The following is a 25,820-nucleotide window of genomic DNA, read 5'->3' as shown; positions in this document are numbered from 1 at the left end:
AAAAATCATGACAAGAGTTTTCACAAATTCTGCAGAGGGAAATAAATTACAACTGGCAGCAGGAAGACTTCTTTTCACTTGTTTTCATTCCAGAGAGCTTGAAATGAAATTAAATGCTGCAGATAAGATACGTTTCCAGCTTTCACTTTCTGTCCTAAAGAGGGAGCTAGAAAACTGTTCGGTTCAGTCTAATTGCTTTTTGGTGGTTTCCTTGCTGTTGTTGTTTTCAGCTAACTTCATGACCTCTGCATTCCAGTCAATTAATTTTCTTCTATTTCTTTAAAGTTATGAGGGAGGAAATAATTTTACTTGCATTCATTGGCTCTGTTAATCATGTTCTAGGCTGTAAAAAAAGAGAGCTGAGTGACAAAGTGTTAATGTAAGAAAATACTAATAGATTCATTTCTAAGCTGGGATTAAATGTGGTGTCTGTGCCTTATTGAACTTATTTTTTATGGTTTTTAGATTTTAAAAATAGTAAGTACAAACAAGGGCCAAAATGGCCTAAGTGCCATGCCAAAACTTCCATACTGCCATTGAGGTCCAGATGTATTTTCTCCAATAATTTCCCTGCTCCTGAGTACCTCAATAACTCCCAGTCTACGGTGCCAACTTACTGCCAGAAGAATGAAAGTAGTGGTGCCTTGTTGTCTTTAACAGCATACATGGTTCCGATCATGCAGTTTCAAGGGAGTTTCAAGGTCTGCTCTGAATGTAATAGCCAATGGTGGTTACCGTGTTGAAAAATTGTGTTTTGTATCTGATCATTTGCTCTATCAAATCAGCAATATTATTGTGTATCTCTTCTAGTTTCCACAGAAATGAAGGCATATCTTTCAAAGCAACCTACTTATATGGAAATTGGAATATGTTAATGGCATATGGAATATGGAATATGTTCAGAGAATAGCAGTCTGTATACACTGCTCGTTGTATGTGAGCACAGAATCACAGAACCACCACACTTGGAAAAGACCTACAAGATCATCCAGCCCAACCATCCACCTATCACCAGTAGTACTCACTAAACCATATCCCTCAACACAATGTCCAAACATTCCTTGAACACCTCCAGGGTTGGTGACTCCACCACCCTGGGCTGCCCATTCCAGCACAGAGGAGGTAAAAATATTATTCAAACCAAATAAATTCCTGGTAGAAGTGTTAATGGAAATCAACTGTCTTTATATATGGTTACATCTTTAGAGCAATCAGATTCTACATCAGCCTTCAGGTGAGAAGAGACTGTAATGTCATCACTTACTAAATTGGAAAGATATGGATTTGATGGGTGGACTGTTCAATGGACAAGGAAGTGGTTGCAAGATCATACCCAGAGAGTGGTGGTCAATGGCTCCATGTCTGGTTGGAGATCAGTGACAAGTGATATTCCTCACCAGACCAATGCTCATTAATATCTTCATCAATTACATCCACAGAGGAATCAAGTACACTCAGCACATTTATGGATGCACCAAGCTGTGTGGTGCATTTAACACTCTTAAGGGACAGAATGCCGTTCAGAGAGATAAGTTTGAGAAGTGAGTGCAAGTGACCTCATGAGGTTCAACAAAGCCAAGCGCAAGGTGTTTCACATAGACCGTGGCATCCCCCACTATCAGTACTAGCTGGGGGATGTAAGCATGGAGCACAGCCTTGCCAAAAAGACCTAGGGGTACTCGTGGATGGCAAGTTGGACATGAGCCAGCATTGTGCCCTTGCAGCCCAGGAAGTCAACTGTATCCTGGGCTGCATCAAAAGAAGCATGGCAAGCAGGTTGAGGGAGTTGATCCTGCTCCTCTGCTCTGTGCCGGTGAGACATCACGTGGAGTACTGCATTCAGATGCGGAGTCCTCAGTACTGGAGAGATGTGGACATGTTGGAGTGTGTCCAGAGGAGGGCCACAAAAATGACCCAAGGGATGGAACACCTCCCCAGTGAGGATGGGCTGAGAGAGCTGGGGCTGTTCAGCCTGGTAAGAGAAGTCTCCAGGAGACTTGAAAGCAGCCTTACAGTATCTAAAGGGGGGGCTGTGAGAAAAAAGGGCACAGAATCTTAGTAGGGTCTGTTGTGGTAGGACAATGGGAAATTGTTTCACACTAACAGAGGGGAGATTTAGGTTGGACATAAGAATAGTTTTTTACAAAAAAACTTCATAGTGAGGCACTGGAACAGGTTGCCCAAGGAGGTGGCGGAAGTCCCATCCTTGGAGACACTCAAGCCCAGGCTGGACGGGGCTGTGAGCAACTTGACGTAGCTGTAAATGTCCCTGTGCATTGTAGGGAGTCAGACCAGGTGACTTTTAAAGGTTCCTTGAAATTCAAACAAATCTATGATTCTTATTCTATAAAATCAAACATCGCCATATGTGAACATTTAGGAAGAAAATGGGTAATAGTTTCCAGTAAAACAAACACTAGATGTAGTTACATCAGAAATACTTTTTAACCCTTGTTCCTCATAATAGAGATTTTGAAAAAAAGACTAACATTGGGATAAAAAAAAGTATCATTTCCAGGAGCTCTGACAATTGCTGACAACATTCAGATGCATTTTAACTCTTCATGCAGAAAACTAGTAATGACAGTACATGCCAAAGTGAGCCACCTTAACCTTTTGAGCTGGGCTATTATTTGTGCATGGGAAGTTCTTCCCTGAACTTGGTATGAGCTTATTAAGAAAGAATGTGAAGTCACTTTGTTTATCTTTGTTTATATTTGTTTATATACCTATATTCTGGATAACTGAAATGCTGAATTTTCTTCTATGTCTTTTATCATTTATTACACCCTTTTTTATTTCCACTTCTCTTTCTAAGAATGGGAGCAACAATCCCTACCATATCCTGTAAAATGATGTAAAACCTGGCAAAGAAACTTGCTGAGACTAAACGTCAAGTTTCTGTTTCCTAAAGCATGTCTGCTTAAAGAAAATCCCATATCTAAGGTGCTGTAGATTTAGTGTGTGATAAAGAATGGTCAAATGTTTTTGGAATTTTAATGTGGTTCACCTTGACGGAAATGAAGTGTTTGCAAAACCAACCACATTTTTGGGTTTCTTGAATAAGAAAGTCAAACACTTCCTCTTTCAGGAATGTATTATGAACTGCTACTTCTCACAGTGAGAATCTTCACACCTTCATCTAACAAAGGATATGTTAAATAAGTGTATCATGTTTATCTTTTTTGTTGAAATTGTCTGACTTATGCAAGCATTGATCTAGCTTATAACCATCCACAATCACGTATAAATGATTTCTTATGGTCTGCGGTGGTTTTTGCAAACTGCAGAATCAGCTGGCAACTTTTAAAATAGCTTTGAAAGAAGGCTAAGGGTGTTGAATGTCCTAATGAATCAGTGGGATATGGATACTTTATGTGCTCTTCTGTAATTAAGGTATTATGGACTATTACTGAAAAATGATTACAAAACACTGGGAATAATCCAAGAAAAATACCTGAAATCTTCCTACAACTATTTTAGCTTCTATAGTGATATGTCTGACAGGCTTTGTTCACCGTAAAACCATGGCTTGTCCTGTCGAATTTTCTTTAAGAAAAGCACTATCCTAACATGAAAACAGCACACTGACCAAAAAGAAATTGCTTCACTTAACTGGAGAAAATCAATTCATAAGCCTCGGCATATAATTAATTATAACCTGATGCCTATGACACAAATAAAGCACCTTTAATTTAAAAAATAAGAAGATAAATTCTTTTCCATTTTTATGTTCTAATGTCCCTGTTGCATCTTCATTCTGGGCCTGATTCAAAGTTTACAGAACTAAATGGATTGCTTTCCAGTATTATCAGTAGATTTAACTGAGATACAAGGCTTTTTAATAACATTCAGCAAACTTAAGTTTCTACCATGTGTGCCCTTTTGTTGCCACAAAGGTTGCTTGAGCCTTATTTTTCCTCTTTGAAAAAAGAGCTGTTGTAAACTGGAACTCTACTTGAAGATACTGGGTAAGAAGTCCCTACTGCAGTTAATTTGTCCATCTAAAGCAGCCGAAGGTCATAGGAGTCTTCTTCCTCTGTTTGAGAAATTATCCCGAAGTTGAATATGAACTTCCAATTAGACATGAGTAATGTACGTATGATACAAAGCACTACCTCTTATTAGTAGAGAGAGGAAAAAAAAAGTGATTAATAGCCAGTACAAGTACTTGACTACTTCAAAATTTAAATTAATTGCATTTCAATTCTTTTTCCATGCATTGTCTCAAAAGGATTTTCTTTTTTCACAAATTTAGGAGGAAGTTGGATATTTACATTTTGATATCTTCTTTTGTTGCAAATGATGAGCATTTGTGCATGATGGAGGTAGATCCCCTAAAGCCATAACTAAGTTAAGTCATTCCTGGCATTTCTTATCCTATTTGGCTGGTGGAGCCTCTTTCTATGATCAGGTAGTATTTATCTGTGCTTCTTCTGATGTTCTCCTACAGAATATCTTGTAGTTGATTAGTTTTATCCAGACAGAAAAGTTGCCACCAGCCTTTGCATGGTGTGCCCTTTCCTGGTGTGTTCTTACCTCCTACAGGCCCTATACATCTTAGTCTGTCATGTGTGATGTGTTGGCTCAGCTAATCATTCCTCATGTCCTTACAAGCATCAAGTCATTCATTTTGGTGTTTTGCAGAAGTCAGGTCTGCGGTTGTTTTCTGCTTATTAAGGCTGTGCTGTTTCCACAGGGCCAGTGGAAAAACACCTTCAGAAAAGATAGAAAACAGGTAAGTTGGACTCCATCTGGAAGGGCAGTGTTATGATTGTCAGGAAATCCTGCTTTCCACAGAGAGCAGTGTGGTGGATTACCAGTACATTATCAAAAACCAAAGCAGACCACCATTGTTGGGATTTTTTTCTGGAGGGGTTTGATTCATACAGTCTGCAGTGATTTCATGAGGCTCCCTTCAGATGAAGACCTCATGGTTTTTCATCCCAAAATCTCCCAGTGCCACACTCAGTGGTGCCATACATTTAGGTGAGGACTTCTGGCTGACCAAAAGTCCAAGGTGAAACCTTCCCAGCCCTTTCCTCTGCTAGGAGTCAGAAGTCCTTTGGTGGGGGTCATATTCTGCACATCTGTCTCCAAATTCCTTGCTCTTCTTCTTTTGTTCATTGGCTCTCAAATTCTTGCCTTGTCAAGGACTAGAATGGAAGGGGAGGGGTAGGCTGGTCCTTGAAGCAGGCTACCCACACTGGAAGGTGCTGGTAGAACACAGATATTTCATGCTGCCTAAGTACCAGTGGAGCACATGCAGAGATCTGGCTCTGCTACTACAGTGGAGCAGAGTTAGAAGCAGTACCAGGAGAAGGCAAAAGGACATGCTACTTCTTAGGTCTGTCTTGCAATACCTAGTACAGCTTTTATCTAGGAACTTAAGATAAGTTTTTCCCTAATGTTTTTAGTAGTTAATAGACTTACTCTTTGTGTAACTCTGGAAAAAAATCACATCAGAGCAGACACTAATAAAAGGGAAATATACTCACATGAACAACACACTGAGGAGCTCTGGGGATTATACAGGCTTTATCCTTGCTTGCATCTCTGCGTGTAGAATGTATAGTGTTTTTGTCATGCAAAAGGTCCTTTGACTTACCTGGGCTGATTTCCTATTAAAACAGTCTCACTCAGTTGCTTTCTCGTAGCATCTGCAAGATCCCAACAAGCACCTAGATGAGTACGCTGATGGGTTTTACTCACTGTGGGCTTGCTACATGTGTGAAGAGCAGCCTAAAGAGGTTGTGAAACAAGTAATGGAAGGGTAAGAAAGGGTCAGGCATGGGTTGGTAGAAGAGGGAGAAATGATTGGGCAGGAGTTGAACCTGTAGTCATGGAGTAATTACTAAACAGCCTGTAATAAAACATTCGTCTCACCATGGGGCTGGGATCAGTCATGTCTGGAAAGAGGTCAGTGATGAAAAACTGATGAAAAAAATTGATTTGAAGATACCAAATGTTTGGTACATATTCCGTATGTACCATGTACAAACCACACTAGATGTGGCAGATGAAGTAAGAGGAAAGGGGCTGCACTAAACCCAGCAGAATGGCCAACTGTGGTACAAATATGGCTCTTCTTGCAGGGCTCTGTGCAAGAAGAGTCACAGTGGCTTGGCAGCACTGTTTGCCCACTGCTGTTGGAGAGTGGGAAGGGGAGTATCATGGCTGGAGCATGGGCAGAGTATTTTCATGGTGAGTGTGTGAACTAGGACTTCAGTGTGAAGGAAAAGGATCTAGGGGTGTTAGCTGACAGCTGGCTAAACATGAGCAACCAGTGTGCGTAGGTGGACAAGAAGGTCAAGGGCATCCTGACTTGTGTCAGAAGCAGTGGAGTCAGCAGCGCTATAGAGATGATCGTTCCCCTGAACTTAGCACTGGTGAGGTGGCATCTCATCCCTTGTGTTCAGTTTGAGCCTCTCAGTACAGAAAGACATGGAGGCCCTGGAGCACGTCCAGAGAATGGCAATGAAGCTGGTGTGGAGTCTGGAGCACAAGCCTTATGGGGAGTAGCTGAGGGAACTGGGATTGTTCAGTCTGGAGAAGAGAACACTCAGGGAAGACCTTATTGCTCCCTGCAATTACCTGAAAGGAGGTAGGGGCAAGGCCTCTTCTCCCTTATAAAGGTGTTAGAATGAGAGGTAATGGTGTTAAGTTGTGCCAGAGGAGGTTGGATATCAGGAAAAATGTCTTCTCTGGAGTGGTGATGTCCTCAGGAGGGCAGCACAGGCTGCCCAGGGAGGCGATGGAGTCACTGTCCTTGGTGGTGTTCAAGAAACATGGAGATGTAGCACTGAGAGAGATGGTTAATGATCATGGTGGTGGTGGGTTGATGCTCGGACTAGACAACCTTAATGGTCTTTTCCAACCTTAATGATTCTATGATTCTGTGATTCAGGGACTTTCTGGGCTGTTCAAAGATTGCACCAAGAGGAGCTCTGTATAATATGGGCTCCTAGGTATAGGTTTTTGCTTTGGTTCTGGGACCAGCTCCAAAGCACCACTTGTTGCTTTCCAATGGCACCATGTCTTTGGTTCTCCCAGCAGCAGAGAAGAGCACCTCCCTACCCTGACACAGTGGAATGGGTGTCCCAAGTTCAGCTTAACTTGTTATCTCCTATGAAACCTCAGAGAGGTACAGGATAAGGTTACAAAACAAGCACACCACTTTCCCAAACAGTTTATCTTTCTCTATCACGTAACTTTTGCTTGTGAAAATTTCATTAGAATGCATGGTGTTCTTTTTTGGAGTATAGTTTTTTTGTTTGGTTGTTTGGTTTTGGTTGTTTTTTTGTTGGTTTTTTTTTTTTTTTTTTTTTTTTTTTTTTCTGATAGTCACAAGCTTAAAAAACAGTGGTGGCATCAGGAAGGTTTGTTTCCTGTCATTTATTGCCCTGCTAGTATGAACGCTTATTTTTTCTGAAGCACTATCTTGTGGTCAGCTGCATCTGGTGCTAATACACAATTACGGTAAATTTACATTTTACCAGCTGAAATTTCCTGTAAACCTTCTGTGGGCTAGCAATACAAAATGAAACTAAGCAAGCCATTCACAAGCCATTCACAGATGAGAAATATTGTTTGATTTGATTTATTTTTTGGTTTTTTAAAGTTGTTTTATTTTCATCACATCAGCTGGACTGGCTACTCTTTTAGTACAATTTGTACCAAGCATGAAAAAAAGCATGTAGCAAATTATCATTTTTAAGACACTTACATTTTCTCTGTTGCAAAAAGCATTGCTACTCTGCAGGGTGTTATGGGTGGAGATGTTTAGTGATCAGTCAGTTCCAAAGGAGCTTGCAAGAAGTTTGTTTCACTCTGTGTATCCTTCTAAGCTACATACAAGAACAAGAACATGATGGTGGCTTCCTACTCATTATCACATTATAATGTGTGAGGCTTCTGAGGCGTAGGCCCCAAAGCCAAAGGGAATTCCTCCACATGACTTAAATAGAAGTGGCTGCACTTAGATGTAGATAGTGTAAGATATGAATAAGTAATTGATAGTATATGCATCTTGATCTTTATTCTGTAGGGCTTCAAGTAGGCCTGGAAATTCCCTACCATTATGTGTATAATGAATAACACTGGTACAAAATGCATTTTTTTTCTCCTTTCCAAGGAAGGTGATCAGAATTTGCAGCATTTGTATCAACTGTAAAATGCTTCCATATGTCCCTGTACTCACCATCCAGATGAGAGGAAGATTCAGCTTCCTCGGTCCTTTCCTACAGGTTGACTGCAGAAGTCAGGAAATATGCAAAAACTTTTTTTTGTTCTCAGACAGCAATCTTTCCTCAAATTGCTCTTCTGTAATCCAGCAGATGGAGTCAAGGAGTAATACTGAGCTCTGCAGCATGGGATTAGCAGAGCACCTCTCCTGCCTGAGGGCAGCATCCTAACAGCTCTGCCCAGAGGCAGCTTGTGCCCAAGCTGGCTGGTATAAAGGGACATGAGGATCCATATGTAACTGTGCAGCGCTTAGTGTGTGGTATGTGCTGGTTTGATAACCACATGTTCAGGCTTCACCTTGGTGTTGCACAGATGTTGCACAGAAATTATCTGTATGGTGCTATCAGCTACTTCTGCTGAGCAGAAAGCTCAGTTTTCACAATACAAAAGCATCTGGAAAATACAGTTATTTAAATGGTGTATTTTGTGACCTAAAATAGCAGAGAGACATGGTAAAGGCCCTGATAAATTTTTTTAAACTGGTTTACATAATAGAGAGCAAGTAAAATGTTCAAAGCCCTTTTTTCTTGGTTCTATTTTGTTGTGTTTTAGATATCTTTCCAACTCAACATTTCAAAACCCATCTGTTTACACATCCTCCACACAGATAGAAAAGCAATGCAAGGCAGCAAGGGATGAGATGAGAAATACAAGGCAGGATATAACCACCCCCTGTGCACTGTGCAGGCCATGTTTTTCCCTGCCCAATCTCCCCAACCAGGTGCCAGGGGCCACCCTGGGCCAAGGAGAGAATGGGGCTCCTGCTCCCACATGGGGCTAATAGAGAGGCTGTGGCTGTGTGGGACAGTAGTCCAGTATTCATGTCCTGGAATTTCCCTGGAGTTATATATAACAGCTGACTGCTAGAGAATGTGGTTTTCTTTATTTCAGCGACACAGAGCAGATGCATTCAAGAGATTTTGCTTGTAGGAGCATTCTATAGCTTTGCTATGCAGCAAAAATCCCAAGGTGAAGTCATCCTTTGGCATGTATACATGCAAGAGTGTGTATGAGCAGCCCAGACCCATCCTAGACCTTGCAAGCAGTGAGATTTTTGGATGCAATTTCCAGATTCCTGAATGTGTTTAGTTCCAATAATAGCAGTGGTCTGCAGCCATTTAAAACCGTAACCTGGTGGGGGTAAAAATGGAATTGCCTCCAATGCCTTCCTGAGCTACAGACCCTTTGCTTTCCTTGTCATGAGATGCAACCCAGTGAAGACTGGCGCATACAGCTGATTTGCATTGCATTTTATCAGATCTGAAAGGAACAAATCAGTGGTTTCATACAACACCAGCAACCTGCACTAAACACAATTTGGTGGTTAGAGATAAAACAGAAAACACACCTCCATAGTTTGGATGCAGAGCTAACAAAAAGAATGCGGTCTGAATTCTAGCAGTGTCCTTGTGCCACAGGCAAAATGTGTAATATAAGACTGACCCTCAATTGAAATGAACAAACAGTAAATCTGATTTAATCAGTTTTGAATTTCAATGGCTTTATCCTTCCCTATTTATCTTTCATTTTCACTCACCTCAGCTGATAGTCATCATCCATTCTTAGATGTCTTTATTTGATATTTGTTTAGTCATACTCTTCACGCTGTTTCATGCCACATCAGTTAAATTCCCTTGAGAACTAAGAAATTTGGCTTAAGATTTTTTCAAAATAATATTTGAAGAGATTTTGCAGAGTGTGTATATGTCCGCTGGTTTCCTTCGAAAGCGTCTACCTTTTCAGATGATAGATCCATCTTCTGCTTCCCACACTCCATTGGAGTAGCTATTCCTGTTTTTCCTGACCTCTCTGACCAGTCTTATAGCCACTAGCCTAAAGTCATTCAAAAGTTAGCTGCCATTTTTTGTCTTGACTTTTGTGTTGCTCCCCATCCCTACATGTAGCTGTATCTGTTTGTGTAAAACTGGAAATCTTCCCTATCACCTGCCCAATCTTTTTGCAGGTTTCTTCAGCCATGTTGTAGACTCCTGTTCTTTATTCCTTGTCTGTCTAGCTCTCTCACTTTTGTTTCTTCTTGATCTCATTCACGGGAAGACATTCAACCCCTATCTCTTCTGAGAACTACCTGCTCTACTCCTTGAATTCATCTTTCTTTATCCAAACTAAAATCTCCTCATGAATGATCAACTTAGTGTGGTCAAATGAAATCATAGTTTTCTACTGATCAACCACTTTTAGATCCAGGCTAGCAACTTTTCTTCAGGCCTGCAAGTCACGTGTCTCCTTCAGATCAGCATTCTTTGGGTCTTCACATCCTTATTGTCTTGCCAGTTCTACAGTCTACAAATTTGACACCACCAAATACAGCACTTCTTCCATCCATACAGGTAAATTTAACAGCCAAATTTTTATTTTTCTTTCATGTTCCATCATATTTAGCACTCTTTTCCCGGGTTGGAGCAATGCAGTCTTGCCTTGACTATGCTGATTCATAGTGATTTAATCTTTCTTTTTGCACTGTGTCATATTAGCTATCACCACTGTGTCCTTCAACAAATTTCCCTTTTTCCTTCATGCCAAATCTACCTGTATGCACTTGCTTGGCTTTTTATCCTTCCTCTCATTTCCCGTGCACTGCAGAGATGTATCTGGAGACCGTTTTTTTCTGGTATTTCACACACTGAACTATATCAGGTTTTATATCATTTCTAAGAAAAGACTTGAGTGGTTTTAGAACCTGATGGCATCCAGTTTCCAATTATATGAGAATGTGGACAGTGGTTTCCTGTTGATTTGGTATAAATTATCAGCAAGTAGGCTTTACTTTTGGGATAAAGGTCTTACAGAGCCATGCGTCAGCTTCATGTTGGTCTTTCAAACTCAGGGCTACCATGTTTCTGTCAAAAGATGCTCAGACAAATGTGTACAATCAAGCTGGTGAGACCTACCCTGGTCCTACTAAATCTACTGTTTTTCATCTGATTTCTTGAAAATTTTGGTAGCTACTCCCTTGATAAAGAGTGTGCTTTTTCAGGCAGTTGTAATATAATATGAAATTATAATATGAAATCAGCACTGATCTCTTGTATGTCTTGGGCTCCACAGCCTACTGTATGCTCAAGACTCAAGAAGAATTGTAGAATCACAGAATGGCTTAGGTTGGAAGACAACTTAAAGATCACTGAGCTACAGCATCCCTGCCATGGGATATAGCCTTTGCTTTGGGGAAATCGGTAAGCCTTGTGTGATCATATTTCCCAACAGCACAAGGCTAAGGCAAAAAAACAAAAGGTGTAAGAGCTTCAAGCTGGAACATCATGAGTCAAAAAGCTGAACTTGTCTGTATAAATGGAGAAGGTGATGTCTGCCTGTTTCTCTCAGGAATTCAAAAAATACTATTAAAAAAGTTGAAATTTTCTTGCCAATTGAAATAAAAAATTCATAAACCCATTACATTTTCTGTGACATTTTTCATCAACAGATGATTGGAGCATGAAATGCAAACCTCCCAGGGTTCCTTTTGTACTTATGTACTTCTCCTCTGGGCACCTACCTTGCTTTTTTGAGAGAAATATGAGTGTAATGTTAAATATTTAACCCTATTGTGTAAGCAACTTTTAACAAAGAAAAGTAGGAAAAAATCAGTTTTTATTTTTCTTCTTCGCAAAAATGGAATCCTGTTATCAAGGTCTCTATCTGGGAAAATTCAAATTCTAACTTAAACAAAGGCAAGTCAGTCTTGTGAGATAAGCTTTTGCACCAAGTTTAGGCTTTACACAATGTAAATTGACAAAACTCAAAATTCTGCAAGACTGATGAAATTATTCTCATGGCTTCTTGTCACCTCTAGGGAATCTTGTTTGCTCAGCAAACAGGTACACTCTGGATGGAAACCCAACCCTGTGGTGGTAACTGCTCAAGAACATGGAAATGAGTCATTTCCAGTTGAAGTCACATGAGTAACTGTTGCTCTAGCTTAAGTCCGCACAAGTAATCCAGCTAAGAAAATACAAAATCAATTAAATTACAGACATAAATTTCTTGACTACTATCAATTATTAAACATAGGTTAATCAACATAGATAGCTTTCCATTTACAAAAAATAATATTATCTTCCTCGGAAAACAAGTGCTGGCAGGAATGGAAGGGCTGAAGGAGCTAGATAGAGACGTACAATGAATTCAACCTCTTCCAAGGCAGCAGGAACTGAACGTACATGCTGCAGAGCTCCATGAACATACACTCTGTCTGCTTCTGAAGGTGGTTTGGTTTGTGCTTTAGCTATGGAGCTTATTACTCAGTTGCAGGAATAAAGGCAACATACCAATCAGCCTGCATCAGTCTGCCACTCTGGAACTTTGGGCTGTTCTCCCTAGTTCCCCAGGTAGGAGACCCAACATTGTTCCTCCATGGATCCCTGCCCCTGGGTGGGCTCACTTAAAATGTGCTCTTCTGCTTTCTCACAACTGCCAGGTGAATGCTCCCTTTGCAATTGCTTTGCACTTGCACCTCTGTGCAGTTCCTCCTCTTTGCCTTCCAGCTGTTAAACACATTTCTTTGCTGCCATATTTTCCTTATTCTTCAGGTGGGAGAGCCCAATCTGTAATTTTAATTTGCCTTGCCTTTTTGCATCTGCAATGCAGATGTGTCTGAGGTATGTGAGCAATTTATAATTGCCACAGGAGATATCAATTTCAATACAATTTTTTGAAATGGGATTTTTAGAGATTATGAACCTATACTTTTTTTTTCTTGAAAAGCATTATCAATTGACAGGAGATACCACCTTCAAATAATGTAGAATTCAAAATGAAATAATGAAATAATGCACTGCCCCTTTGCTCTAATAATTATCCTTGTTTTGACAGCAATTCATTTTCACTTTTACTCTTTAACATCTTGGATTTCTAACCACAAACTTTTTTTTGGTGCCTATCTTCTTTAATTAGTCTGTTGTCTTTTACCTATATGAGTCAGCAAGATGACTTGTTCAATAGCCCTGTGTTAGTTTAGTACCTTTTTTATACAAATATCCACACCAAACAGCACATAAGTAGGAAAGTTTTAGTACCACTTTAATGTGTTGCATTTGAACTCTTTGCTCCTTTGCTGCAGACTGTGCTCACTGCTTAGCTTTGACCACATCTGACTAAGACTAGAGTGGGATTCATTTCTCTTGATAGAAGTGCCTGCACCTCAAAACTGTTGCAGTTATCTTGATCACCTCTTCCTGCAAGTGGTCCAACAGCAGCAGGTATGTAATGCAGTGCATTAGGGAGATGCAGGGAATCAGTGGTTCCTTTGAGACATACGTCTCTGTAAGCCATGGTAGTGTCTACCCTCCATTTCACAAAGTATATATTTGGCCTTTCTGTTGTTTTGCTGCTTGTGCAAGCTAGGGGCAGGAGGGGGTCAGAGCTGTGATGCATGCAGTGCTCCTGCTGGGGCCTTGGCTGCTCAGCCCAGCAGTGAATTTCTGTCCAGGTTGCTCAGCAGTTCTTAAAGTTCTGTGTCTGATGCAAAGAAAATGAGGCTTGCTTCTGGCACTCTGAAGCAGAAGAGGTGATACTAAATCAGGCTGAACATCAGGTGGGGTTTGGTCTTGGACTTCTAGTTTTGAATTTTTTCACAATCCTTCTCACTACAGCCTTCTCAAACACGAGAGCTTGTGTTTCCTTTGCAACAATTTTTTCTATGGTTGAAACTCAAATTTGTTGTCCAGATGCTTCGCATAAGTGAATTAATTCTGCCACTGCAAAGACATCATTTGGACAACTTGTGTGAGTGTGTGCATCTCTTGTAGCATCTTGTGCATCATCCGTTGTGTGGCAGTTCTTTGGGGTGGCAATGCAGGACTGCAACGAAATGGAAATTCATCTTATCCATCTTTATTCTTGGGCTGACAGCAAACATTTATAAACACCAAGCCACCTCTCAGTCCTCGTTGGAAGTGAAAAGCTAGAACTGTGTCTGGCTGGCATCTCGGAATACAAACAGCTACTTAGATGTTGAATTTATTACATATATCTTTGCATATTCCTACAGGAGGGGAGGCATTGTACAGGAGGACTCATCTAACTCAGAAACAAACTAAGAATAACTATCAGGGAGAAAAAAATAATGGTAAAAAGTAGCAAAAACCACAGACTTTCCTATGCAGATAAAACTAATTAGTTACAGGGAAGTTGTAGCCAGACAAGAAGTAAAACTCCCACACTTAATTTTTAGACTCATTATTTCTTATGTGGGTGAGCAAAAGTCTCTTCGACTACTGGATACCATGAAAGATGGAAGGGCCAAAGCATAATGGTATCAACTCATTGAAATTGCTAATATTGTCTGTTAGGAGCTCACAACACCTTCGTCCCAACTAAAAGCTGTTATGCTGTGTTGCATAAATCCAGTGGAGAGGTGAATGCAATAAAAAGAGTAAGGAACAGGATGAAATGAGAGTGATCATAATATCAAGTATTTTAAAAACTACCAATTTGTGTGGCTGAATCTGAACATTCTTCTTAAAGCATGGAGGTGGAGGGTTGAAAAAGAGTTGGCAGAGACATTTCTAAAAACTAACATGCATGTATTAATATACACATGCAAACAACTGTGCAGTAATCATCTGTTGATAGTCCCCAGACAACATAAGCAGAGTCACATCTCAGGGAAAGCAGAACAATAGACATGCAAATCTGTGCCTCTGAGGGACAAGGTTTAGCGAGTGTGGTGATGAGGTGTTGTCAGTTGTACCTGATGAGCTTAGTGTTCTTTTTCCAACCTTAACTATTCTATGATTATATAGGAAGTGGTGGGTTTGGGCCCTATTCATCAGCTCTGGGAGGCCGAGCTCCGGAAGTGACCAAATGAGAACAACAATCAGGGAACTTCCCTGGGAGAGAGAGAGAGAAAGAGAATCAGATGATCAGAGGAAAAATATTCCACTGCAAAGCCATCACAAGGCAGCTGTGGAAATTTGAAACAGAAACAAGAACTGAGGATGAGGGTTAAAACTGGATCAAAATCTTCCTTGTTTTCCTATCTGAACCTATAAGCTCAGCTGCAGCTCAGTCGTAGCTCATTCATCCAGAGCACGAGGCCAGAGGAGAGCAAAGACAGCAGCAGGAGCAGAGCTGTCAATGCAGCAAGAGGGGAGGGTGAATGCACTGCATATTTCATACTATCCAGAGATGAGCACTGATTCAGATGGAGATCCTGATTCAAAGCTTCCTAAGATCCCTGCCACTTTCAGAAATGCCCTGCAGAGAAATGCATACAAGCCCCTTGACCTGGAAAGGATAGATCATGCTGACAGAAAAGTCAGAAATACGTCTTTTCTGTAATGTCAGCCATTTGTTCACATGATTTTGGAAAGTTTATGAGAAAAGCCACTTCAGAGCAGAAAATGACCTAGCAAAAATGAAAATGCATGAATTGATGTCATACATGGCCTAACAAATTTCAATATAGGTGAAGAGATTGCTATATGGATGACAAGAGTACCTAGAGCTATTGAACGCTGGTAGAGGGACTGTAGAGCTACTCCTCAGCACTGCACTTCCACTCTTCCACTCTCTCCAAGAGCACCTCTGGATTGAGGCAGGGCTTTTGATAGATATAAAAAGTGAAAATAGCAGTATATTTGAGCTTCCAAAGATTTTGAAGCTTTTCAATGGCGTGGTAAATATTTATTTGGAAGCAGCCTCTATCACTGGATAGAAATACCTCACTGAATTAACTTCTACATATCCTTTCTGAGTATAACTTATTTTAGAAATAGAGACAAAAATGCCTGAGTCTTAATTCTCCTAATTGTTCATGTAGCATTTGTGCGGTTGGTCTATACATCATTTTAGAATTCATAGGAACACTCTAAAAACAAAGAGCTAGCTTGATAAGAAGATCAGTTAGAAGTTTTAAAATGAGTAATTATTTCCATTTATATCCATGTCATTAGCCACTTGTGAAAAATATCATCTCATAAATACACCAAAGTATTTTTCTGCAGTGTTCAAGAAGTGAATAATTTTTTGCAATATTTATGGAAAGAAAAAAAAAGAAAGAAAAAGAAAAAACAGCAGGTAGGTAGATACCAGGAACTTCATCAGATGGATAGTATGCACGTACCTTCAGCACTGTTTGTTTCAAATACGAAACCACAGAAATCTGTTATTCATAGACCATTTCTCATAAAATAATTCCCTGCTAATCTACAAACTAAGACAACATTTATATGAATAACATACAGCAGATGTATTCTGTGTATTTTCAACGAATCTCTGTAAACTACTGTCCACATTTTAAATTGTTTTCTGATCCTTTATGTATTTTTCAGAATATTGTCATTTATCACTAAAAGAGAGCTCTTCCAGAAATTACACAACCATTTTATTCCAAATGTTCATCCACTGTTTTTAATGAGGGAAAGGAGTTTAACACATTCATTTGTAATCAAAACCAGAACAACTTAGCTTTACAGTAAGTAAACAAACCTTTCCAGCATTAGGTAAAGAGTGTTCCTCGGGTATCTGGAGTGTCCATAAGAGAAACTTGGCTGAAGAATCAAACTGCAAGCCTTGACTATCCAAATTAAATGCAGCCCATGACAAATAGTTGTTTTCTGATGATGTGAAGCAGCTCACGTTCTTCCAGCTTCTGAGGTATTTATGCCAGGTGTAAATTTGAGGAGTTTTGAGATTATTTAGGAAATGGGAATATTCTCCTTTGCATTAAGTTCTTTTCAATTTGCTTGTGAAAGACTAACAAGAGTCTGGAAATATAAGCAACAAATAAAGAAAACACTGGTGGTCTTTTTTGGTATAAAGTCACGAATATGTAATATCTATATTAAAGTCACAACCTCTTCCATAGTGGTTCCTTTATTTATTCAATTGTTGGGGCCCACTTCTTGAAAAAAATAAGAGCCTTATGCAATATGTCTAGAACACAATTTACATAACTTTTAAATGTTTTTTTTTTTAAATTTCCATTGATTTTTGTGAACTTTGAAATGAACCAACCTATAACAGGAATCTTAAGCAACAAACCTGCATGATGAACTATAGGTCAAGTGAACAATGTCGGGTTGGATTTTCACTAGAGACATTGAAGAACTGTACACTGACATTGCAACAAATTGGTTCAGACTGTGTTCTCTAGTATTTGTTTAGCCCTGTAGCCAAATTTTCAACTCTTGTTTATATTTGTTATGTTAATTACACCACTCAATTAGACTTAAGCTTTCTTGAGATAGTATAGTCATCTAAATGTAGGCCAACTTGGGAGGATGTTTAATAAAAAACTGAAAGAAGATTTTAACTTTCTGAAAAAGAGCTATTTACAGACTATTTCTATTTAACGCTCCATCTAAAGATGAAAATAAAATGATGAGTCTTAACCTGCTCCTATAAGAACATTAATCACCAACACCTATATGCAGACTTTGAGACAATAAATCTATGGAGGGCAGCTCAGGGTGGTATTACAGGATCAGCAGCTAATGCAGGCAGATGAGAAAGGGGATGGAGGAGAGAGCTGCACATAGAGTAGAGAAAGATGTCAGTGGGTAACGTCTGTCTTTTAACCTTCAGAGACCTATAAGAAGAATGCATCTGGGGGAATTTCCTTAGAGCCAGTGACATTAACAGCCTGAGGATAACGTACAACTGTGAATTATGGAATGTCTTTCCTTCCAAGTGCCATTGATTTGGGGCTCATGGCATATGAACCTATGGGAGAGAGCCGATACACTTTTTTCAGGAATATTTTCCTGTGGGAATGATTACATAAAACCTCTCAAACAGAATGTTTATCTGTAGTGCAGCATAGAGAGGAGCTGGAGTTACTTTGTGCAACAGGAAACTGAAACCTTTTTTATTTTGAGCTCCCTCACGTATGGTATGGCCATAGCATATGCAGCCATTTTTGCCATGGATCAAGTAATTACCCAGCTTACACCTGCAGTTAAATTTCCAGCACAAGCCTTCATTATGCCTTCCCAGGAAGAATATGCTCACTGTGAGGGAGCACCTCAGAAAGAAAAGAAGAAAAGAGGAAGCTGGAAAATTGGGAGTCATATTTCCCATGCTGCTTTAGGACAAGCTGCACTCAGAAGTCGTCGTTGCTGCTGTTGCTCAACCATTATGCTGTTCCTCACCTACTTCAGCAGCCTACGTACATCCTATGCATTGCAGAAGTTGCTGTTATCACTCCTCTGTCTCTTACAAGGTAGCAGAGATGTGAGAGTTTTTGTATGAGTAGCTATTTTAGGCTGAAAACCCCACTACTGTCTGCCAGGTTTGGGTTGTTTTCAACTTGCAGCCCTTTTTTTGGACATTCCATTTCTCCTACCTCCCACTGGTCAAAACCAAAATAAAAGCATGGTCACTCCTGGAAAAGTCACTCAGGAGAAGGGGGTGAGTAGAACAGATCTGAAATGACAGCGCTGACCCAGGAGTCCTGCGGGATTCTGGAGTGAAACGGCTGAACTACAAACTGTAGGCACAAGGTTTGTACCTACACAAAGTGGTCCTATTGGCTATCAGTTATCTAAAATGCCTCAGGGGAATCCCAGCAATTTGCAAGCCAGTAAAGGTGACATCCATACCATGCAATTTCAAGACAGAGTGGGCTCGTGGATAAATGTGGTGCACAAAAAATTAATACATATGACGTTTAGGAAAGGAAGTCACACCTGACTGTTAAGCTAGAGTCAGGGCAGAGTCAAAACATCATCTCCTTGAATCTGCTAGAGTCTCCACTGACTTTCACAGTACAGCTGCAAGTGAAGCTGAGTTGTTATGTAAAACCAAAGGCCTTTGGTTTTTGCAATATTTATGGAAAGAAAAAAAAAGAAAGAAAAAGAAAAAACAGAAAGAAAAAAGAAAAAAAGAAAGAAAAAAAAAAAACCATAAGCGCACAACTGGTTAAAAGACAAGAAATAAAGCAAGGGGCTCAACATATGGGTTTTGCATTTGAGTGAGTTTAATCATGAGAAGGCATGCCTGGCCTGTGCTTTTTAATTTGGCCATCTGAAATTTGGGTAATGGGGTGAATTGTGGAATGTACATCAGTTTGCTGATGTACTGAGGTATTCAGGATAGCAAAGAGGAGATCCAGCTGCAGAGAACTGTTAAAGAACTTTAAAATACTGAGTGGCAAGGCAGTGAATTGGCAGATTGAAATTAGTGCTGATGATTACAAAATTATACACACGAGAAAAAGCAATCTTCATTTTATACACACAATGACAGGTGCTGAATAAGCTTGTGTGTTTAAGGAACAAGATTTTAGGATTTCAGCAGCCAGCTCTGTAAAAAAATTGTTTTGTCTGAATACTTGTAAGAATGTCAAATAGAAAACTAGCAACCGTTAGAAAAGAATCGTCAGAAAACAGAAATCATTATGGCACTGCATGACTGCAGCCTGCTGTATGGCCCTGGTTCCTTATCTCAAAGAGAATACAGGAAAATATCTCAAAAACAATCAATAGAATCAATAGAAAGGAACAAAGTGATGGCATGGCTGCTGTTTGGGAGACAACTGCATGCTGAGGACTGCTCAGCCTGCAACAGAGACAACTCAGTGGTGGAGTGAAATGTGAATGTCTAAATGCAGGAGTCACTTGGAGGGATTAGAGAGGCTCTCCTTGTCCCTCACAGCCCCAAGGTGGGGTGAGAAGAGTGAATATCAGGTTCAAAGTGAGGAGTGTGAAGAGCCATGTGGAGGAGAAGAGAGCAAGGACAGAATTAATGTACTGCAGAAGTGGTGCATCAAATACACAGGCTTTTTGAAACAATCTGAATCAATCCATTTTTTAAAACCATTAATTTTCCTTTTCTAATTATAACTACCATGGAGTAGATGATACCATCTCTCTCCTGTGCACACACATCTGTTAGGTCTCCCAGGCTGCATCACTGGATAAAATTGTACTGACTGTAGAAGTATCCAGCATTTCCACTGTTTTTCTCTTTGAAAAGATTTAGGGCAACCATCACAATCCATTTTGCACTTAAATATAGTTTAGTTGGAAATGCTTTCCTTAGTTGGATATTATGAGGAACAGTGCAGGAGATCCAGGACTCCCTTGGATATGAAAGAAGAACTGACAGGCTTTCATGTGTGTTTCCCCTCATTAGTATGGTGCACAACTGATGCTCTTGTGAAGTAGTATTTTTATGGTGTTCTCATCTAGCACATTTATCACAATAATGGAACAAAACTGGGAACACCTGGTTCAGCACATTATATTAAGCACCCTGCAGAACTGGTCTTACAGACTCACACTGGGTGGGGAAGGTTCGGAGGAGATCCAACATGATGTACCTGAGCAACTACCTGCCCCCAAAATAGCCAGCTGTTTGAGCCAGATTTGATGGGGTAGCAGCAGGAATACATCTGATGGCACAGAGCAGGGAATGGTGTTTTGCATGGGTGTGGACAGCTGAGGGAGGATGGGTGGGCAAATGTTGTCTCTGTTGGATGTATAGAAGCTACCTTTAGTTGTTTCTGGTGGAACCCTTTTGAAAGGAGTGGAAAGAGATAGAGATTTCAGTTTGTAGTCTAATGAAACAGGGAATTTCCCTTTGAGCTGCCAACCAGTTCTAGCTGTAAACTCCAAAAATCCATTTACGCAGGAGGGGCAGGTAGAGTCATTGTCTCACTGTCAGTGCCTAATGAAACTTCGGCTTGTTCCTTCATACAGAAGCTGCTGCAGCTGGCTTTGCTTCCCTGGAGAACAGTTGTCTGCTCCCTTTTCAGTAACACCTTATGTAACAGTACATACACAGCAAGATGCATACACAGAAAGACGCATTGCCTATGTTAAATGTGTACTGAGGTTTCTCATGTGTAGTCCACAAACTGGAGAAATCTATCACGCATTATATCACTTGCATGTCACAAACACATGCATGGCTGTGATGACTACAAACAAGAACAGCTGTTTCCTTCAAAATCAATTCAAGTCTGCAGGATTACTGAATCACTTTGTTATGACTATAGAATGGGGTCATGAATGAAGGTGTCTTACACCAGGGGAGACAACTGGGCCAGAGGAAGTAGAAAAGGCTTCAGCAATTGCAGTGAAACCCATTGGGTTTATTGCAACTGAACTTTGGGCACAGTGATATGTTACTGCTTCAGCTTATAGATTCAGCCAAAGTTTGGAGTGGATTGAAAGTCTCATGTTGGCAGGAATCCCAAAGAAAACCTGTCCTGTTCCCAGTCAGCTCAATCAGTCTGCCCCTAGATCATTTATTTGGTAGCACCCTTGAGTCCTGAAAATTGAGCAGTCTCATGAACTCCCCTCTCCAAGCCCAAGCCTAAGCCTCTGGGACTATTCAAATCCATTCCCAGACCTTGGGCAGAGACAAGGAACTGAAATATGCCTTCATCTACCTGTGTAGGGCTGTCTTTTGTGACGACATCAAGCAAAATTGAAATTCTACCTTTCACAGAGATTCTGGTGAATAAAAGCTCAAGAAAATTTAATTATTTACTTCTTTTCTTTATTTAATATCCAAATTTTAAGAAACTTTCATTGTGAAATCCAAAGTTTTAAAAAATAATACTCAAGTACAAAAATACAGACCTTAAGATAAAATCTTCCAAACTGCTACTTCCAAATAAATAAATTGATGTCAGACACACTTAGATGATTCAATACAAAAATGTACAGAGACATTCATAATAAGTGAGTTGAAGTTAAGTCAGTGCAATAGAGTTTGTCACAATTCCTGGAGCTGCCAAGTAGCCTGGCCTCTCAGTTTCTTCAGTGCATAACAATAATTATCAGCAGTAAATCACCCAGATCCCAGTTCAGAAAAGTGCTTCAGCATTTTCTCACCTTAATGCAAGTCTATTTCCTTGATTTGGATTTACATATGCTTAGAGCTGAGCAGATATGAATGGGTTTTCCTGAGTGCAATATCAACGTCAATTCAGTATTTCCACAGAGAAACTTGGTAAACATCACCTCAGTCAGTATTTTCAGGTCAACAAACATATAACAGATAGACAGGATTTTAAGACAAAATTGTTTCTTACTTAGCAGTAGGAGGTATAAATACTTTCATTGTTTGTTTTCTTTTAAATATAAATAATTATTTAGAATACTTAAATATTAATAAATAAATGCAAAAACTCAGTAAAAAAGAATAAAAAAATAAAAATTGTGCATTGTAAAATTTAAAATAGTTGAGCACAAAAGGTCATAAGATGCCATTAGCAATTGCATCTCCTCTGAGACTGGCTCCTTTTCCTTTTGGAACTTGGAGGATCCACCAGCTTCTGTAAGACGCTGAACAGCTCATTTGCAGCCTTGCGCTGGATTCTCAAGTCATTCATCTGTTTTGAGCAAAAAACAGGCAGAACAAATGTCACACCAAGAGCTGTATTTATTTGTGGATTGCATCCTTCAGGCTAAACTGCTAATGACATAAAACAGAAACTGGAAACTTTCAGTTATTCTACCGCCTGGTTCCTGAAACTAAGAACCGCTTTATCACAGATTTCTGTTTTCTGCCTTCTCTATTACTTTGCAGTGTAACAGACCAAGCACATGCTGTGCAATGGAGGCACTCTGTTATCATTGGTGGTTTGTGTTGTGCCTGCGGTACCCACCAGCAGCCAGCTCCTTCAGAGCACAGGGATCAACAGAGGTTGGTGACTCACACCACAAGCACTCATCCAACAATCTGGGTGACCCAGAGCTCACAGAGATGTGCTGCAGCCAGACACAACCTCCCAACCCAGTGGGTTCTGGCAAGGCTCTGGCAAGGCTCAGGGTGAGCAGCCCCAGTGCAATTCCCCACATGCAGTGGAAACATCATACTTTCCAGCCCAAGTGGAGCCGGCCAGGGGTTACCAGGTACGTTACCAAACCAACATTGCCTTGCGTCAAGACTCCAAATTGGAAAACACAAGGTCACAAGTGCCTTGGAAGCAGACAAAGAGTCTTACCTGAAGCTTTGCCAGGTCCATGATATCTTTCACCTTCTTTACGCCATCAGGAAGGTTGTTTTTCAGAGTATAGAGCTCCTCAGCTATGTGTTTGATGTGCGGCTTTGACCTGTCAGTGTTTTCAAGCATTTCCAAGTACATTGAAACGATTTGGCTCAGTATGATCCTTTTTTCATTTCTCTGTTGAAGAATGCGGTCAAAAAGAAAGATCTGTGAGTGACCATCAAAAGGCAAATGAAGGAAACTAAAATCCAAGGTCCTCTCTGCTTCTAGTGACAGCATGACGAAGAAGATGCTGTAAGCCCTCTCTGGAGCTTGGCTGTACCTCAGGATCAGTTCATGGTGCAGCATAAAGCATACTGAATTTTTTTAAGGGATGCGTTTTAAGGGAAGCTGCTTTCTCATTTCCGAGTTACAGAAGCAGCCTCTGCTTGTGTTCTCTCTGCCCAGGCTGGTTACACTAGACTTGGAGCTGCTTTTTTTACCAAAAGTGCCCTTCAGAGCACATGAGATGTTTTCTGACTCACCTCTGTCCAGTTCCTCAGTTTCTCTATAATAATAGGTCCACCGTCAGCTACGTCTGAATGACTTGAGTTCTGCAACAGAGAACATAAGCATCTGTTATATAAACACTACTTATTGCAAGGCAAATAGTGTTCTCCACTCAAATGAACAGTAAAAAACACAGACACATGATTTTTGCACCACTAATGTGTAATTACTGCAATGCTTTTGGCTTCTGAGCTGCTTTGCAAAGAGATTATCTAAGCACTAAATCACAGTAGATGACTATATAGTAACAAGAACCCCATTAGTCTTCTTCTAAATGTAATTTTCTGCTACAGCTTATGAACAGAGCCATTCACCACCATATTTTACAGAATGTTCTCTGTCAGTTTTGTTATTGACAGCTGAGAATTAAACTTACTAAGCCCAGCAGCTGGCTAGGCATTGTCAGATTTGGTCGCACCTGCAGGCTCGAATTCACTCTGTCTCAGTACAATCTCACGTGGAACAAAGAGGAATTAGCTATAAAACTGTACTATAAAACTACCATTTGCAAAACTGGAGAGTATCCCAGTAGCCCACAGTCAGATATGGGGATATGTAAGAGTTGTGGGCTACCAAGAGGCTTGCAGGGTCAGAGTTTAACCATCAGGTGTTAGCCACACACTGTGACAGGCTCTAGGAAACAACAGTGCAGTTCTCCCACCAAGGAAGGGCAAACTTAATCATTTCCTTTTCTATGTTTTGTCTTTCTTTTTATATACAACAGCTGCTATTTCCTTTTTCGTCTGCTTGGTAATTTAAATACCGTGAGTGTAATGGGAAAGCTTGCAGGCTGACGGTAACCCCGCAGGCTGATAGGCTGCTGGTGCTGAGCACTTTGCTGAAGCTGACTCTGCAGCTCTGAAGGGTGGCAAGCATCTGCTGCCGACTGCAGTTTTTAATTTCTCTGCCAGAAGCTCATCTGCACTTAGGATCTCTCAGACCAAGTTCTGTATCTTCTAGTATCAATGTCTCTTATCTGTACTAATGATAAATTTAGGATATAAGGCCAATTTTACAGCTGGTCTCCTGGCAGTTTGGAATAATAAAGGATTAAACCACATCTCTGAGGTGATTCATTGACTACTAAATCTCAATTTTCACATGCACAAAATTCTGAAAAATCAGAGCTGGAAATAGGAGCAGACTCTTGCTGTGACTTTCATGTGATTAAAGAAAAAGAGAAACAAAACCAAAGGTATATTAAGATGAAAGATTAAGATGAAGTGCCGCTACTGTAGATCTCTTATCTCTATGACTAATCCCAGCCGAAGTCAGCGGTGGACTTCTTCAATGCCTCCTACTTGAAGACAGCTGAATTACTATTACAGTCATTAAGTTATCAGAATTCTGTCTGAGAAAAGGTACTATCGCTTAACACTTCCACATCAGACTATAGTCACAGACATGAAATCAGGATGCCTGGAGGTTGTTCAAGTGGCAGTAAATTGCATCTGAATAGAATTGAGTCAAGATTCATTCATAATAAACTGTATTAAGATTTCTTGAAATAAAATATTTCATGAATTCAAAAGCAAATGGGGCTGGGAGATTCTCTTGTGAAAGGCGGAGTGTCCCTGAAATAAATGCAAATAGCTGCATTAACAGTCACTGTATGAAAAACTGAAAGAAGAACTGAATCATACTAGTGAGAGAGCAAAAGCTGACAAAACCAAAGAAACTGACCGTATTATTGTAAAAAAAAAAAAAAAGTAACAGAAAAAATAATTCTGTAATCACCCTATATTATATACTGATACACAGTGAGGTCTAGGACAAGCAATGCTCTGCAGCACTACTGCATTTGTATCTACAGCACAAGAAGCAGAAGGAGGAGAAAAATGCAGTAGAAGGCAATACTTACAAAGTCAGCTTTCAGTTTGTCTATATCGTCTTGAAGTTGAACAAGATTTAGACTACTTGCAGTATGTCCATAATAGATCATAATGACAGACAGAACAAACAAGTTGTAAGTCTGGCAAGTCATCTTCTTGGTGATGTCTCAGTTCAAGTGCTCAGATAACTTCTGAGAGATATAAGCTCAGTGAGCTTCAGCTTCTAATAGTTATATCTTCTATTAGAAGAAAGTAGACGAGTGAACTTCATC

General features: G+C 40.1%; 1 protein-coding gene across 1 annotated transcript; it reads right to left on the bottom strand.

Annotated features, from left to right (window-relative positions):
* Nucleotides 1–22,382: 22,382 nt before the first annotated feature.
* Nucleotides 22,383–25,783, bottom strand: IFNG (interferon gamma). The gene is made up of 4 exons (XM_052668312.1): nucleotides 25,578–25,783; nucleotides 23,692–23,760; nucleotides 23,165–23,344; nucleotides 22,383–22,549 (listed from the first exon to the last, which is right to left on the bottom strand). Exons 1-4 carry the CDS (start codon nucleotides 25,698–25,700, stop codon nucleotides 22,427–22,429), a joined length of 495 nt encoding a protein of 164 aa, XP_052524272.1. The 5' UTR covers nucleotides 25,701–25,783; the 3' UTR covers nucleotides 22,383–22,426.
* Between the last annotated feature and the right edge of the window lie 37 nt (nucleotides 25,784–25,820).

This window comes from Tympanuchus pallidicinctus, unplaced genomic scaffold, assembly GCF_026119805.1.
Source record: "Tympanuchus pallidicinctus isolate F22 unplaced genomic scaffold, pur_lepc_1.0 scaffold8, whole genome shotgun sequence".
In the NCBI taxonomy this organism is placed as follows: domain Eukaryota; kingdom Metazoa; phylum Chordata; class Aves; order Galliformes; family Phasianidae; genus Tympanuchus; species Tympanuchus pallidicinctus.
Note: the sequence above shows the minus strand (reverse complement) of the source record. Positions and strands in the feature narration are given on the sequence as shown.